Below are 18,364 nucleotides of genomic sequence, written 5' to 3' on the forward strand. Positions count from 1 at the left end.
AACTTGAAACCAAATATTTTTTCAAAAATTACTGGATTCGGCATTACATAACCTGAAAAATGTTACGTTTCTGATTTTTTAAATGAGGATTGGTTATTCGTATTATTTGGAATCTATTGTTCTCATCTTGAGTGCCATAGTCGCAACGTTTCGGTTGATATAACCTCCAACCTTCTTTAGGTGTATCTTGTCGTTCGAAATTCCGTCCAAATTCCCGTGTTCAACAGAAAGATTCCCGAGTTCGACAAGATACACTTGAAGAAGGTCGGAGGTTATATCGACCGAAAGGTTATGAAAATGATACTCAAGATGAGAACAGTTATTCGAAGATTGAAAAGGGTTGATATGCCGTAAAAACAATCAAACCACACACGTACACACACACACACACACACACACACACACACACACATACACACACACATACACACACACACACACACACACACAGCAAAGCAAAGCAAAGCAAAGTAAAGCAAAGCAAACAAAAAATCTTCTAAATACATTGCAGTATGGAAAAAAGTTAAAAGTATGATCAAGTCGGCAGAAATAGTAAATAAACGATTGATTGTTGGATAAAGATTAAAATCCCGTTAAATCAACTAATGTGACAGTTAAGCATTTTTTTAAAGTAATTTTATGTGAAAATGTGTTGCATAAAAATGTCAGACAATTCATTAAAATGAATATTAGTAACAGTGGAACACCAATATGAGGTCGCAATTTCGATCCAAACTCACGGCCTCGAATTATTATCGATTTTAGTGATTGTGTAAAATTATCCCCTAAAAATAAATAAATAAAAATAAAAATAAATAGAAATAAAATATAAATAAAAAAGCAAAAACAAAAAAGAACTATATATATTTTTTTAAATTGTATTATGTACGTTAGGGAAATAAAATATCGTACGCCAAAATAGCAGGTAAATTGATTAATTAGTTTTATTTTTAAATATAAAGGTAAAATTGTGTAACTAACCGAACAGCAAAGATATCGCGACGCCATCTTGAAAACAGACTGAAGGCACCAGAGGAATAAATTCAAATAATTAAAACTTACGAGATTTTAGAAAGACATTCTTAATATAGAAATCTTATCATCATTTGTTTTGTTTTTTTCAAACTCAAATTCGCTTAAAAATTATTTTCTTTGTAAAAATAAAACTACTTACTAAATTAACGTGATTTTTGGAATATCGTATATTTTTCCCGTCACAAATATGGGCGTCACACAGTTTTATTTTCATTTTTATCTTTTCATAGAGGAGACAATCCTGGACAAGCCAGTCTATGATTTTTTTTTTTTGGGGGGGGGGGTCAAAACATTCATTCAGGGAAATTTTTTCTATTATTTAAAAAAAAAATATACCGTCAGGAAATTTCTCAAAAGCAAATTATTTTGTTTTATGTACTCATTTGTAATCTATTTGTGTAAAACATAAATATTTGCTAGAAGTTATAAGCATTTTACGTCCGATAAATATCAGATTTGAACAGATTAATCAGTAACGTAAACAAAGATGGTTACTTCCCTCAGAGCCGACATCCACGAAACTTTAAATGCTTATAAAAATAAAACTACTTGATCAAGTGACGTGATTTTTGCAATATGATATTTTCTTTCGGTCACGAGTATGGACATCACACAATCTTTTGTTTTGTTTTTGTTTGTTCATTGAGGGGGCGGAATCCTAGATAAGCAACTCATTTTTTATGACCTTTTAAAACGCAAATAAGTCACAAGTTCCCAGATAAAGTAAAATAAATTGGGCAATAGTAGACAACGTGAAAACTGTTAAAACAATAATTGATTATCTCTCCTTATTATGTTCTCTAGTAAAACATAGTCTCGTCTGTCGCTTATCAGCAAAAATGGAATATTTATTTTTTGTAAATAAATTAAAAAAAACTTGATCAATTTTTGTGATTTTTGGAATATAAAAGTCTTCATTCCAGTCTGTAACAAGTAGATTTGATATCAAAGTTTTCCTTCATTTTTGTTTATCGCTATAAGTGCCAATCTGAATAAGCACCAAAATAATTTCCGTCGGTAATAGTAAAGATTACCTTATTCAATTTACTGTCGACAAGGGGATGCTGAAAACAACAACAAAAGAAAACTTTGATATTATTTTCTTATTAAACACAAAGGGGACCAGTTTCGAAATGACATTTATTGTTAATTGCGACTTGATTAAGAGCATGCAATTTGACACTGTTATATGAGAACTTGTTTAGTTTTAGGTTGGAGAGCGTACACCAGGGGGATTAAACGGATTTTTTTTCCTAAATAAGTTTGTGAAAACATGTTACTAAAAAACGATATATATATATATATATATATATATATATATATATATATATATATATATATATATATATATATATATATATATTACTAAAAACGATATATACATATATGTGTGTGTGTGTGTGTGTGTGTGTGTGTGTGTGTGTGTGTCTATAATATGAAGCTGAACGTCTGTGTGTGTGTGTCTTGTCACGAATAGGCTCCTATATGGTTGACTATTATAGAAAACTGATCACATATAATGATAGAAGATGTATCAAGACACAGGAATGTGTATGTGTGATCTGGCATAATGATGATTCATTAAAATTGTGGGGTCTGCGTACGCGCCTGGTCCACAAAGTATGGAATTAAAAAATTTATAAATTAAAAAAAACGTTTACAAGTGTTTTTGATATAGATGTACATAATAATACTTTGATAAGTATGTTTTAACTTAAATAGGGATAGTATAATAAAATTGTGGGGCTGTGTTCGCGCCTGGCCTCCATAGAATAGAAATAGGCACAAACTTTAATAAAGACTTTTCATATCTATCTGCGTAAGTATACTTTGATGTTTCAGTTTGAAGAAATATGGTATAATAAAATTATGGGGTGTTCGTTCGCGCCTGACCTCTATAGAATGGAAATATGTCACAAAGTTTAACAAGGTTTTTTAATATAGATCCACAGAATATTGAAATAAGTGTCTCAGTGTGAACAGGTATGGTATAATAAATTATGGGGGTTATCTATTTTATTTTTACTTTCATCATATTTTGCTTTGATTTTGATACCCCCAAATTCGAAGCTATCTCTTTACAACCCTTCCTTTTCATAACCTATCATACTTTCATAAATCAGAGTCCATTTTCTGTAGTCTGTTTTTGGAACCCAGTCAACGACGGGTACTTTTGCTAGTATATATATATATATATATATATATATATATATATATATATATATATATATATATATATATATACTAGCAAAAAATATATATATTATATGCTAGTATATATATATATGTGTGTGTGTGTGTGTGTGCGTGTGTTTATATATATATATATATATATATATATATATATATATATATATATATATATATATATATATAATCTATTTCATACACTTTATGATATAAAACACACAAATTATTATTGACTCACAAGGAGCTTTCACACAGGGTATAAAAGATTTCTCCTTGAAAACAACCTGCGGTGTTCCCTGGAAGCTGAGTGACAACAAATCTCCCCAGATTTCCAACACTTTCGACCTCTTTCGATAACATTTGCAAATAAATTTGCGTTATCGCAACACGCAACAGCTGCTTAAAATTGATTTCTCGCTCGCAGTGGCTATTGATCTCCACTGGAATTTGAGTAGCTATAAGCCTCCCTAAGGTCCAAGTTCTCTTCGCACTTGTCCAGCGAAGGTCTGGTCAGCGCTCTTTTCATCATCATCATCATCATCACCACCACCACCACCACTACCAACACCACCACCACCACCACCGTCGTCGTTATAATAATGATAATAACAATAATAATAACAATAATAACAATAATAATAATTTTATTTATTTATTTTGTGTTAATTGTAGACGTCCGGGCGGAAGGCTAAGATATCTAGGATTGAAACCTAATGCTTCTAAAGTTTAAAAAAAAAAAAAAAAAAAAAAAAAAAATTAAATAAAACGATTGCTTACCTCTTTGCCCTTGTAGCTCCGTCTTCATTCTTTCTGAATGATCGCTCGCGCCGAGGAAACGTCTCGGCTGTTGGCCTCGTTACGCAAGAGTCGCATTCATTCAGGATGACTCCAGTTCGTTTAGCGTATCAAGCACGTGGTCTAACCTCGAACTTCTGAAACGAAGCACAATAAACACTACATTGTCTACCATGAAATATCGACTCTATAAACTGTTCACACGTGTGCGTATATTTGCGTGTTGCGGTTATAGTTGAGTGTTTTACAAAGCACATGAGAGAGGGGTAGGGGCTCCTGTAACTCAATGACTAGCAAAATTGTTACGCATATCAGTTTTTAGTTATAAATAGGATCTACAAGTCGTTTTGCTTTCTTGAAGTGTGATAAGCTTAAGGCGACGATTCTCACCCAAATAAGCCGTGAAAAATAAAAATTAAAAATAAAAATTATATAACTAGGTTTTAATGGGAATTTTTCTTTATATACTCATACAAAATCAAATTTATCGATTTTGAATATAGAAAAGACCATATATAAAATTACTTTCGTGTTTTTTCCTAATGAATAAAATTTGTGCAGTTTTACCTTTTTTTGTTGTTTGTTCGTTTTAATTTTTTTATCATTTTTTTCTGGGGATAGGGGCATTCTACCAGTGCCGGACATTTACTCACTATTTAAGTCACTCCAATTGAGAGACATTTTGTAAATTCTAACCATTCCTTTGAGGGCAATTGTTTGCATTCCTTTTGCACTTAGTTCACCGGGTATATTTGCCAGGTAATTTTGGAACTTCTTTTTCATGAGACCGATTGCTCCTATAATTACTGGAATGATGAAGATCTTCCTAAGATTCCAGTTTCTTTTCATATCGTACACAAGACCTCGGTATTTCGTTATGTTCTCCCTCTCTGCTCTGTTAAGGCCAGCATCGTTAGGGATGCTTACTTAACTAGGGTTGTTACTTTCTCCTTTTTGTATCACTATGTCAGTTTTAACAGCTCCGTTTTTTTTGTTTTGTTTTTTGTTTATTTTTAAGTATGTAGCTGTAGGGATTTCATATTATGTGCGTGCGTGCGTGTGCAGTAAATGCAGTAAAAACCAAACAGCTGCACAAGACATATCAATAAAATTTATATATTACTTTTGGGGATTGTCTCGGGCCAAGAATAGACACATTTTTAATATCCATTGTTTAGAGGGTAAAATGGAACATAATTCGTCAGAGGATCGATATTTTATAGCAATTTTCAATGTATTTATGCTATGAAAGAAATTACTGACTCATTCTTTAAAAAAGAAAACGCTAAAATCACAGATTTTATATAATATTTAAGGTTTTCTTCGGACTATTATCGATAGGATTCCAATAAAAATAATATATAATACCATTTGGTACGTACCTGACAATGGAAGACCAAAGAACGAAACACTTGGACTTGGACCGAAGAAAAACAACCTTAACCGCCCTTTGGAACCCGTGGCGCAGTGGATAGATGCGTTGAGGCTCTATGGTTCCAGATGTTTTCATTGTTTGTTGTTTCGATCCTACCTAAGGCAGACCAGAGGATTTGTTGGCCAAAACGTGAAAGTAATTAAGGCAGTAATTACTGGGGATATAGCTACAAGACTCAACATTTCTGTCACTTGAAGAAGACCACAGAATGAGTTGGCTGATACGTGGCGAAACAACAACTATGAAGATGAGGATAACCGTCCACAAAAAAATAAATTCACTTGGGATGTTGGCAATCAAATCTGTAAGTACCAGCTGTCTTTCGAAAAAGAATTCTGACCAAAAAATTATCTGGTAAACCCAACAACAGAATCTTTGGATTTATGTGATGAGGATAACCTCTTCTATTTTGTTCATTTTTATAATCCAGGGCAACACCGCGTGGTTCTGTTAATCATTCAATAAACGTAAAATGCGAAAAGCTTTTTGTTAGTTTATACAATTATGTTTTAGTTTTTGTGAGAATTTTTCAAAATTTGTAATTAATTAAAATTGAATTTTCATGGGTTTCAGTTAAATGTTGTATAATATATCATCTTTTCCTCTTGCAGATTTTGTGAACCCATAAAGATGTATCGGCAAACGGTAAGTATTTAAATAATCTGTCATTATACGAAAGATGGGTTAATATTTGTTTTCCTGGGGATTTTCATATGTGCATTAATGGCACAAAATGTTAGATAATTATTTAATTCTGGTATTAAGTTATGTTTGAAAAAGAAAATCCAATTATTTCTAATTAACTAAAACTTATAACTGAACAAATAATTAATCTTTTACTTATGTATTTCCCTCGCCCTCTCTCATTGTCGATTCAGCAACTCTAACAATTTCTTAAATGTCTTTATAAACATTTAAAGAAAAAGTGACCCTCTTTTCAGTGAGTGCGTTGTTACACACAGTAAAAAAATAAAACGGTATGTAAATTCAATGAAAAAATAATAGGCCTTCTACTTGAAAATTTTCATGAAAAATACACTTTTGAGTTTTAGTTATGCCAGAAAATTTCTTTGCAGATATGTTACACTTTATGAATTTTCCAAGAAGATTAAAGCGGAACAAAGAAGAGGAGTGATTATAACCAATATGTCACGTGTCTTTTCATATTTTTTTAAACCCGTTATTTACTGTGCCATCTAGTCATGATGTGATCGATAACGAGAAGACGATGGAAGGATATCAACGTTACGATACATTTCCTGCATGCGACTGCCATACCGAAAAAAGACTTACAAGACATACATACTGAAATCATCTAAGAAGGAGCAAATCGACTATAATGATAATTCATCAGGGATCACACCAGCGACGCCTTTTCTTTCCCTGTTACTGCGCAAATGAGGTAAAAGTTCACTTCGACTTGTGTAGCTGCTATTGGTCGTAGGAACAACAACATATAGACAGAAATTTATAGAATCAAGAAACCAGTGTAAGTTTGTAATAACCATAGTTAAAAGAAGGTATATCGAGATGACCAGAAAACGCATTGAGTCACAAAAATTAGAAAATCTCGATTTCTGGAAAATCTATAATAGTGTAGCGAATAATAGTCAATCACCCCCCCCCCGCTGTCTGACTACAATGATGTTGTTTACACGGCAACTAAACAGGTTAAACTACTTGTTTACCTTGAACTCCATCCCAGTCTCTCTTAATAACTCCCTGACATATTTCCCGTTACAGACTGAAGCCACACTTGATGACCTGATCGTCACCCTTTCCATTGGTATAATAACAAAAAAACGATACCGCCAAATCATGTGAACCTAATCTTAACTCTGTGTTATAGTCAGCTTACATACTTCCTAATTTTTTACTTAGCGCTACCGGAAGCAGTGACAAAGCAAACTAGTTCCTTAATTTTATTGTTTTTCAGTATTTCTATTGCAAAATGATTTATTGGAATAAAATATAAGAAAAGAACATTATTGAAAATGACACAATAAAAATTAACAAAATTATACAGATAAAAATATCACAATTAGTCTTTATTTGAACTTTTAATAAAAAAATTAAAAAATAAAAGTTTTTATTTTATTTGGATTTTAAAAAATATATATGTTTATAAAAACAAAAGTTGTTTGTTTTTTTTAATTTAAAAAATAATTTTTTAATTCGATTTATATATAAATATATGTTTATGAAAGTATAAAAATAACATTATTAAAATCAAAATAACAAATAATTATAGGCATGAGAGAAAAAAGCAGAGGAACTTATTTGACTTGTCACCGCTTCCGGTAGTGATATGCCGGAAATTAGGAAGTACGTTAGTTGACTATAACCTACTCCTGTTCTCGACTGAGTGGCCCCTGTCCTCTCCAAACTCTACAACAAAGGCTTTGCCGAATATCGCTTCTCTGGAAGTTGGGAGATTGCCACCATGTTACCAGTGTTTAACGTGTTAAAGTAGATGAAGGATAGTTTACTTTCGATTGAATTACAACAATTGAGGAACCAACCATCGAGCATCGATAGATATAGTTTAGAGAATAGTTAAGAATACATAACATGTTTATATAACAACTGAGACTGCATCTAGTTCATAAAAGAAAAATAAACTTGGTGAATCCAGTGCAAGACAGTTCAAGCAATTGCACTTAAAGGGACGGTTAGAATCTTAAAAAGGACTCTCGGTTGGAATCGAGGTGATAGCGAGTGAATGGATTGCATCCGGTAGGATGCTACATTCCCAGCTAGAACAAAATGACAAGAAATTTTTTTAAAAGTTTATCAACGAAATTGCATTTATCAATATCATCACTTTTTAAGAAAGTATAAAATGTACCACGCTACTCTTTGGATTAAAGAGTTAAAAACGCCTAACCTTTTGCTGCTGCACAGAACAGAATACATAACATGCAGTTAAGAATATATAACATGCAGTTAAGAATACATAACATACAGTTAAGAATACATAACATGCAGTTAAGAATATATAACATGCAGTTAAGAATATATAACATGTAGTTAAGAATACATAACATGCAGTTAAGAATATATAACATGCAGTTAAGAATACATAACATGCAGTTAAGAATACATAACATGCAGTTAAGAATACATAACATGCAGTTAAGAATACAGAACATGCAGTTTAGAATATATAACATGCAGTTAAGAATACATAACATGCAGTTAAGAATACATAACATGCAGTTAAGAATACATAACATGCAGTTAAGAATATATAACATGCAGTTAAGAATACATAACATGCAGTTAAGAATACATAACATGCAGTTAAGAATACATAACATGCAGTTAAGAATACATAACATGCAGTTAAGAATACATAACATGCAGTTAAGAATACATAACATGCAGTTAAGAATACAGAACATGCAGTTTAGAATATATAACATGCAGTTAAGAATACATAACATGCAGTTAAGAATGTAGTGTTGGTTCTAAAGAAGAAAGAAGTAATTGAAGTACCAGAATATTTTGTTGGTGATCCGAAGAATTTACAGAAAAATCGTATCGGAAGAACCTCATCATTTTAGGGAAAATGGCCACCTTGCTGTAGTACAAACAATGCGCATAAACTCGGTGGGGAAACAGAACTTATATCACGAACTCACAAAATCGTACGGGATATCTTACCTATATATGTTAACTTAAAACTATTGGGACCCTAATGCATCTATCTCGAACCATGTTAAGCCGGTAGAGAACACGAGAAACACCGAGAAAATGATCTATCGCCTCCGTTTTGTCTAGAGAAACAATGGCTACCGCCTGTAAGAATGTGATTGTGAAGCAAAGATTGTGCGATCCCAACCACACCTAGTTCGGCACTGCTTGATTCCAATTGCAAGGAGAAATCCAGGACAACATCCAAATAAGCGGAGAACACATACAGCATCTCGTATTACCAAATGGTCACCCATTGTAGCATTGAACAGGCTACATGTTGCTTAACTTCGGTGATCTAACCGAAACTGGTGTGTCAACGTGATTATGCTCTCTCTCTCTCTCTCTCTCTCTCTCTCTCTCTATATATATATATATATATATATATATATATATATATATATATATATATATATATATATATATATATATATATACACACACACACAGCAGAATCACGTTGACATATATATATATATATATATATATATATATATATATATATAATTTTTAAAAAGAAAATCAACGAGAACGAGAAGACAATATTGTAATGTAGTGGTTGCACGTGGGCGCGTGTCTGACATATTGTAGATTGAAAGTTCAATTAACGAGGGAAAATATCCAGTTGAATAGGAATTATGTTAGATGTCATTTGCAAGAGAATAATGGGTTATTACGTGCTATTATCATATTGATGCTGCCCTTCTGCTGCCGCTACACCTACCGCCGTTGCTGCTGTTTCTTTGCTTGTTTATTTAGCATCATTTCTCTTATGTCTTTCTATTCTTTCTAGAAAGATTACGGGTACTTACGAGAGGAACCACATGAAGTTTGCCAATGTTCCAAAGTGAGGGCGTTTATGTGGAACGAAAAGGGTTTGAACTTGACACACCCAGGTTGTCAGCCCGCATCGATAACCACTGAGCCACTATCATTTCCCCGATTCTGCTGGTGATAATAATGATAGATTGTATACACCATAGCGTTTTTGCTGTTGTTACAAAAGGAAGAAGGCAATATTAGTTGCTTTTGATAATTAAGGTTGGTAGAACAATTTGATAATTAAGGTTGGTATAACAATTTGATAATTAAGGTTGGTAGTACAATTTGATAATTAAGGTTGGTAGTACAAGTTGATAATTAAGGTTGGTAGAACAAGTTGATAATCAAGGTTGTTAGTACAATTTGATAATTAAGGTTGGTAGTATAATTTGATAATTAAGGTTGGTAGTATAATTTGATAATTAAGGTTGTTAGTACAATTTGATAATTAAGGTTGGTAGTATAATTTGATAATTAAGGTTGGTAGTATAATTTGATAATTAAGGTTGGTAGAACAATTTGATAATTAAGGTTGGTAGTATAATTTGATAATAAGGTTGGTAGTACAATTTGGTAATTAAGGTTGGTAGTATAATTTGATAATTAAGGTTGGTAGAACAATTTGATAATTAAGGTTGGTAGTACAATTTGATAATTAAGGTTGGTAGTACAATTTGATAATTAAGGTTGGTAGAACAATTTGATAATTAAGGTTGGTAGTACAATTTGATAATTAAGGTTGGTAGTACAATTTGATAATTAAGGTTGGTAGAACAATTTGATAATTAAGGTTGGTATAACAATTTGATAATTAAGGTTGGTAGTACAATTTGATAATTAAGGTTGGTAGTACAATTTGATAATTAAGGTTGGTAGTACAATTTGAAAATTGGGCGTTTTTTTATTGGCGTGAAAGTGCTAATCAAAGGTGTTGTGGTTTCGTGTGATATTGTAGACAACTTGATTTGATCTGCCTCTTTCTTGTTTGAAACTCGTGTTTTTATAGACAACTTCGTAGAAAGTTTTAAATTCGACATTTCTTGACTTGCACGCATTTTCTTGGTCAATATCTGCATAAGCACATTTGAGTATGAGAAGTATTTTGAACAAGAGCCAAGGCATTATTCTGGAAAGTACCTGTAAATTATGGTCGGTGTGAAGTGGCGGGGAGAGAGACTTTTTAAAAGCAGATGTTATATGACTGAGCGTTGTAAAAGCGAAAAGACTAATGAAAATACTATAATGAAATGAGTTATTGTTGGAATAACCACGAATAAATTCATTTCGTTTGGATTTTCATTTTTTAAAAGAAAAAAATGCTGGTCGAATTTTTATTTCTTTCCTCTTATTCTTATTTTTATTTATTTATTTATTTATTTGTTTATTTGTTTCTACGCGATGAAGTCTCAGACAACGTGCGGGCTCGAGTGTTTGAAATATAACGACGTTTAAAGTGTAATGGCCACGTTATAATAGATTTCAAAACAACAGTTGAACGCTTTCAAAAATTACTTCGAGCGGTCACAAAAATATTTCGGGATGTGGATTCGTTATTGTTATGACTGTTCTAAATCGGAAGGTGTTTATGAATGACGTTTTTAATAACCTTTTTTAACAAGGTTGAATTTGTGAGATGTTAATTTTATCCTCATTCATATTGTGAACGTTGATTTTTGTACTTTGAAAGATATGATCAATGTCTATATTATTACAAGTATATAAAAATTTGTGTGTGTGTATATATGTGAGCATTTTTGAGACTACATGACCTTGAAAAGTATACATAAATTATTTTAAAATATATCCGTATTTAATTGTAGAAAGTTTGTTGACAGAACATGAGAACGACAATATATTATATATACTTTGACATTTAAAGGTTAAAATGTAGTTAAAATGGAAATGGTTTTCAAAGCCCAGCCTAAAAGTCTTCAAAAATTATTACAAACTCATAATCAAAATTATCAATATGTGAATAAATATTAGATTTAATGTTTAGATATATAAATAAAATTTTGAATAAATAATCTTATAAATAACATGTGTTTGGTCTTAATTATTAGAACGAAGTCTAAATTCAACTATAAAACTTACTATGTACATTTAAAAAAAATTAACAGATCGGATAATTTAATTAATTAATCATCTCCGTTTATTAACATTGACGATTAATCTCTGCAGATGTTTGTCACGAAAAGAAATATAGAGCCGGATAGAATATGTAATCGATAACATCGATTGAAACAATTGTAAAGAAAACTGACGGAAAATTTCCATAACTTATTAGCTTTTAAAAATGGAATATTAATTTATGTAGAAATGAATGTATAGATGACAAATTCCGAGAAAAAAAACTAGCTTTACTGTATTATATAGATGCCATTTGCAAAGTAAAGTATAAAGAACTAAATTGTTGACAGAATATGAACTATTTTGTTCATAGTTCGGCTACTTTCGCAGATGAGAACATGACCTTATCTTTAGAATAGATACTGATTTAAGTATTACATTTCTATTGTATTATAAACATAATAAAATGTTGAAATATGACTTAAATGGGATTAAATAGTGTTAGTTAAAAGTATAATAAAAGATGAAAGCATTTTTTCTTACAGACAAGTGTACGATTTTGTGGCGATGTTTCAAGTTATTCAACTAATTGGTTCTGGTTTTCTTTGTAAAAAGAATGTGTGCACAGGTTGATGAAGAAAAAAATGTCATGAGTAGTGAAAAATGTTGTTAAGAAATTGAATTGTTGATGAGTAATTGAACATGTATGAGAGCAAGAGAAATCATTTTATTTTCATTGTCGGACAACAAAAACGAGGGACGCAAGGAAACAACAATAGAATCACAAAAATAAAAGCCAAAAGTAAAGGAACAATATAAACATGTTGATGGATTTTTTAAAAAGTCTTTTATTTTTTTTCTGCAATTGGAAGATTCAAAGGGGAGATGATTATATTTACTCTTCTAGAACCATCTTGTATGTGTAAATAAGTTTCCAAACGTTGTTGTACAGGCATTTAAAATTGTCATAGACCCTTAAAAATTCAGTATGTTATTGCCATACATCTTATGAGATGACTGACCAATTTTTAGGATTTCAGGTTCAAATGAACAGCTACAGTAAAATTTGGAATACATCTTACTAAAACATGATTGTCTCAGCTTAAAAATGCAATCTGTACGTGAGGACACTTCAGAAGAACTGAATGCTTCAGACTGCTTCTGGACTATCTTGCATGAATCGAGTATCAATTTTTGAGCGGCATAAGAGATTCAAAGAGAGCAAGGAGTCTGTAAGAGGTGACGAGATGTGTGGGAACAGTAAGGAAGTCAGAACACCAGAGTTCATTGACCAAATAAAGAATTTCATGGATGAGAACAATCATGTGTTTATAGAGATAATAGGTGCACAGTTTGATGTTAGTGTGGGAACTGTACACACAGTTATTCGCGAGGAATTGAAGATGCTGAAGATTTGCACGAAGTTTGTCCCAAGTTCTGGATGCTCAGGTGACAGTGATATGATATATGAAAAAAAAATGACAAGAATTATTGACACCCTTATATAAGAATTATTGACACCCTCATATAAGAATTATTGACACCCTCATATAAGAGGACTTCCATAGTGCGTTTCAGAAGTTGTTGGAACGGTACAAGTGCATTGCAGCCGGAGGAGATTACTTCGAAGGGGACTACAGTTTCATTCGTGTACTATCAATAAAAGAGCCACTACGAAGAAAGTCTGGAAACTTATTGAAATCACTTCGTATTTAAAACTAGATGGATTACAGGTCTATGTTAGATAGGGTGTATCGAAAATATCAAAATAAGTGATAACAACGACAAGTATTATTAACATCTTTTAGAAAATAAAGTAGGTACACTTTTTTAAACAAACCTAACAACCAGTAATGTCTTAAATCTATTTGAGCGTATTAAACTTCAAACAAAATACCAATGTGATTGTTAAGTAAAGAGAATTCCTGTTTACAAGTACTTATATGTGCATGGTTATCAACGGTTACCACGAAAATATTCTTTTATTTGTCTTGTCAAATTATAAAGTTGATTACATTTCTAAGATGAGGATTGGTTATTCGGATTCTTCGAACTACTGTTCTCATCTTGATCGTTATTTTCACAACGTTTCGGTCGATGTAATCTCTAGGTGTATCTTGTCGAATTCGGAATATTTCTGCCGAAATCTAATGGAATTTCGAATGAAATCCTTTATTTAATATATATATATATATATATATATATATATGTGTGTGTGTGTGTGTGTGTGTGTGTGTGCAACTAATGATTGTATATATAAACATCAAATATGTCCACAGTACCATGGTGTAAGTAGGTAAATACGCTAACGGAAATTGAATTGCGAGTAAAGCTGGTGTGGAAGAATTTCTTTTTTTTTTTTTTTTTTTTTTGCTTTTAATAGAAAGTTTCGAGATGCGACGATGTCTGGCAACAAAGGCGAGCGACGGAAGTTAAAAAAAGTAAATGCGCACGCGCGTGTGCATGGAAGCAGAAGTTGCCTGACTCCATTATTTCTACTCCTTTTTTCATCCATTAACTAATTTCTTACAGAAAGGTCGAAGAATCCGGAGGCGAGAGAATTGCATTCTTACTTCGCCTTCTAATTGCGAAACAGTATGAATTTAATTATTTTAAACCAAGAGAACTACATGTTAACGATTGGCAAATTCGATTTTCCATATGACCCCTTTTGGGGATGCAAAACTTTTAATTCATAAGTTGCTATTTGTGTATTTGTAATCGAATATATTACATCCGACTTGATTTAAACCCAGCTAAGATGATTCCTTAGTATTGGTTTTTATCCATTAGACCACCTGTGTCTTACTCTGAACTGTAAAAACTTATTTTGACGATAGAGTTGAACAATTCCCGGATTTGAAGTGCACGCAATTTCTAACGACCATTTGCAAGATGAAAAAAGTGCATGTTCGGTCGTTTGTTTCATTTTACCTCCGTTGAAGATCTTAGAAATCAAGAGGCCCTTTTCTTGGGGCTAACACTAAATTTCTATATGAGATGCATAGATATTTGAATATTCCAGTAAAGTTTTCGTTCACATCTTTAACAATGAGTTAATAAAGAAGTTGGGAACATAATTTTCCTCTCCCCAATTGATTAGTTAAATATGCTATTTCTTGTGGTTTTTTAGTCTTACTAAAATTCGCCAGGATTAAAATTCATCTAGTCTGGTAGATTATCAAGCTTCGTGCTGTTACTCGAGGTAAGATCAATTAGTGCATCATTCCTCATAAAAGCCAGTATAGGTTGGCCATAATGAGTAGATCTTATTTGTGCTATCAAGTTGTACTGACAAACCTCTGTACAGACACTCGAGGCTAGTAAGCATTGTGTGCTTTATGTATGTCTTAGTAATTTGCACGCGTTGATAGAAATTTTATTTCAGAGACTGATTATACTTGTCTCATCTGACGGAAAGAAACTAAAGGTAGAAAGTTTTTAAACGTCGAGAGATCCAGAGCTCTCCCCAAAAAGGCTCTTATCATTGTGTCACAATATTACTTAGACAATCAATAAACATGACTATGCATTTGCTTATGTCATCTAAAAATTAAATGAATCTATATTCAGGGACAAGTTTTCTAAAATTTCCAAGATGTTCTTTTCCAAGAGTATCACCACTTATCCAGGCCCGAAGGCCACATGAGTATAAGGGTTAATGAGTGCACAGTGGTCACTGAGCCAAAAGCATATTAATAGTTAGTGGTGGAAATGGGGTAGAAATGGATTATTTAAGAGGACAGCTCAACAAGAACTTGTTTACATTGGACTTGAAGACGACCATGTTGTAGTCAACTGGAAAGTAGGCCGACGGAACAGAGTTTCACAGGCAGGCAGTTCTAAGAAAGATGCTTTGTTCGAGGAATTTGCGTTTAGATTTAGGCATGGATAGAGAGTGGGGAAATTCTTGATAGTGGTTGTATTTAGACGAGTGCTTTTTTAAAGTTTGGTAGGAGAATTATAGATTGAAGCTTTGACGAGTACTTGCCAGGAAAATAACGATAGAGCAGAACCAGGCTCTCAACGTCTCTTCTGTGGGAGCAAAGTTGCAGGGAAGAGAAAAGAACATCGCCCATTAGTTTTTGAAACCAGCTTTGAACTCTGGAAAAGCAGAGGAAAAACTGTTAGGTTTATTTGTCTTACTTAAGATTTGTGTTACTAACAAAGTGACTTGTAAAGCGATTTTTCATATTTTAGTATGAAAAAAATAAAAATTTGGTTATTAAAATAAGTTAAGAGGATTTTATTTCTTGTATACAGTTTAAGAGAAAATCATCCTCTTTACCCTTGATTAAGTAAGAGTTTGGTGTTTAGAATGGCACAACGAAGACCACGTAAGCCTCAATGCATTTTACTATGAATGTTCTCCGTAGGGTACGATGATTTAAATGTGCATAAATTTAAGTCTCATATTAGATTCTAACGTAGACGTATTTAAACATCTATTAACTTGTCCGAAACTTGTAAATAAATAAATAGACCTTGCCGACACTATAGTTTCACAAAAGGTTACTGAACTATTTCAACACAACGGAAGTATCCGCACATACATGCACTCACGTACAGACACAGCATGTATATATATTTGATGTCAGTTTAAAAAGAAAAGGAAAAACGACAAAGTGAAGAGATAATTAGTTGACGCACTTTTTCAACTTGAAACTTTAGCGGGAAATTGTCATAGTTGATCGCTGTTGTGATATCACATGGAAATAACTTAAAAGAAATGCACGCTTCCTGATTTCAACGCTGATGCTTTTGATGATGGTTGCCTTTATTAGAATCTCTTATTCTACTTCACAGCTTCTCCCTCTCTCTCTCTCTCTCTCTCTTTCTCTCTCTCTCTCTCTCTGTATATATATATATATATATATATATATATATATATATATATATATATATATATATATATATACTAGCAAAAGTACCTGTCGTTGACTGGGTTCCAAAACAGACTACAGAAAATTGACTCTGATTTATTAAAGTATGATAGGTTATGAAAAGGAAGGGTTGTAAAGAGATAGCTTCGAATTCGGGGGTATACAAAACCAAAGCAAAATATGATGAAAGTAAAAATAAAATAGATAAACTCCATAATTTATTATACCGTACCTGTTCACACTGAAACACTTATCACAATATTCTGTGGATCTATATTAAAAAACCTTGTTAAACTTTGTGACATATTTCCATTCTATGGAGATCAGGTGCGAACGAACACCCCATAATTTTATTATACCATATTTCTTCAAACTGAAACATAATTATCAAAGTATACTTACGCAGATAGATATGAAAAGTCTTTATTAAAGTTTGTGCCTATTTCGATTCTATGGAGGCCAGGCGCGAACGCAGAGCCCACAATTTTATTATACCATCCCTATTTAAGTTAAAACATACTTATCAAAGTATTATTATGTACATCTATATCAAAAACACTTGTAAACTTTTTTTTTTAATTTTTAAATTTTTTATTTCCATACTTTGTGGACCAGGCATGTACGCAGACCCCACAATTTTAATGAATCATCATTACGCCAGATCAAACATACCCATTTCTGTGTCTCGATACATCTTCTATCATTATATGTGATCAGTTTTCTATAATAAACCATATAGGAGCCTATTCGTGACCAGACACACACAGCTGTTCAGCTTTATATATATATATATATATATATATATATATATATATATATATATATATATATATATATATATATATATATATATATATATAATGTACCTATTTACTATGCCTCCCCACGGGACAGAGTTAGACACCAGGGTCGTTTTTTAACGTGGAGAAAAGGTACAAAAATAAAAATTGTCTCAGTCGTGAAGGATCTCTCCTCCACCGAAAGAGAACAAGAAATAGAAGTGCAGCATCTGAAGAACAGATGGTATTTATTTGCTCCCCCACCGAGCAAATTAGGCACAAGGCCAATTTTTAATGTGAGGAGTGAAGGGAGGGGGAAGGGAAAAAGGGGACCAGCTCCCGAGAGGTGGGAAATGGGAGCTGGTTAAAGGTCAGGCATGTGGGGTTGCCCCCACATCTGGTCTTTGCTAGTCATAGCTAGTCATAGCTTGCAGTATCTGCCGGAACAGATACTCAGCCATCGAGTAATGATGTATCTGCCGGAACAGATACTGCACTTTGATCTTGTCCCGAAGGCCAAAATGTAAACCAACATCTATATATAATGTATGTAGGGGCGCGTATAAACGTATTTAGCAAATTTCGAACCTTTTCTTATAAAGAGATATTGCTTTATACGTGCATACCAGAAAGTCGTTATCGTTTTAAAAGTATAGATT

General features: G+C 32.4%; 2 protein-coding genes across 9 annotated transcripts in view; one reads left to right on the plus strand and one right to left on the minus strand.

The window, feature by feature from the left end:
• The window catches only part of LOC145273340 (retinal-binding protein-like), a 381,653-nt gene that overhangs the window by 192,617 nt on the left and 170,672 nt on the right, over positions 1-18,364 (minus strand). For 4 of the 7 annotated variants that reach the window (XM_080127073.1, XM_080127071.1, XM_080127171.1 and 1 more), the window contains exon 2: positions 4,003-4,157. The exons of 1 other annotated variant lie outside the window; for it this stretch is intronic. The gene's annotated coding sequence lies outside the window, so the exon portion shown is untranslated. Of the gene's footprint in view, positions 1-4,002; positions 4,158-16,034; positions 16,148-18,364 lie in introns of all 7 variants that reach the window. 2 more of the 7 variants (XM_080127072.1, XM_080127202.1) reach the window with 1 other exon arrangement.
• The window catches only part of LOC145272760 (retinal-binding protein), a 368,701-nt gene that overhangs the window by 41,318 nt on the left and 309,019 nt on the right, over positions 1-18,364 (plus strand). For both annotated transcript variants that reach the window (XM_080127061.1, XM_080127058.1), the window contains exon 2: positions 6,067-6,100. In XM_080127061.1, the coding sequence (XP_079983187.1) occupies positions 6,086-6,100 (15 nt within the window). In that variant the 5' untranslated portion in view covers positions 6,067-6,085. The remainder of the gene's footprint in view (positions 1-6,066; positions 6,101-18,364) is intronic.

The sequence above is a fragment of the Euprymna scolopes genome, chromosome 1 (assembly GCF_053919585.1).
Source record: "Euprymna scolopes isolate OS-2025 chromosome 1, ASM5391958v1, whole genome shotgun sequence".
Classification (NCBI taxonomy): Eukaryota; Metazoa; Mollusca; class Cephalopoda; order Sepiida; family Sepiolidae; genus Euprymna; species Euprymna scolopes.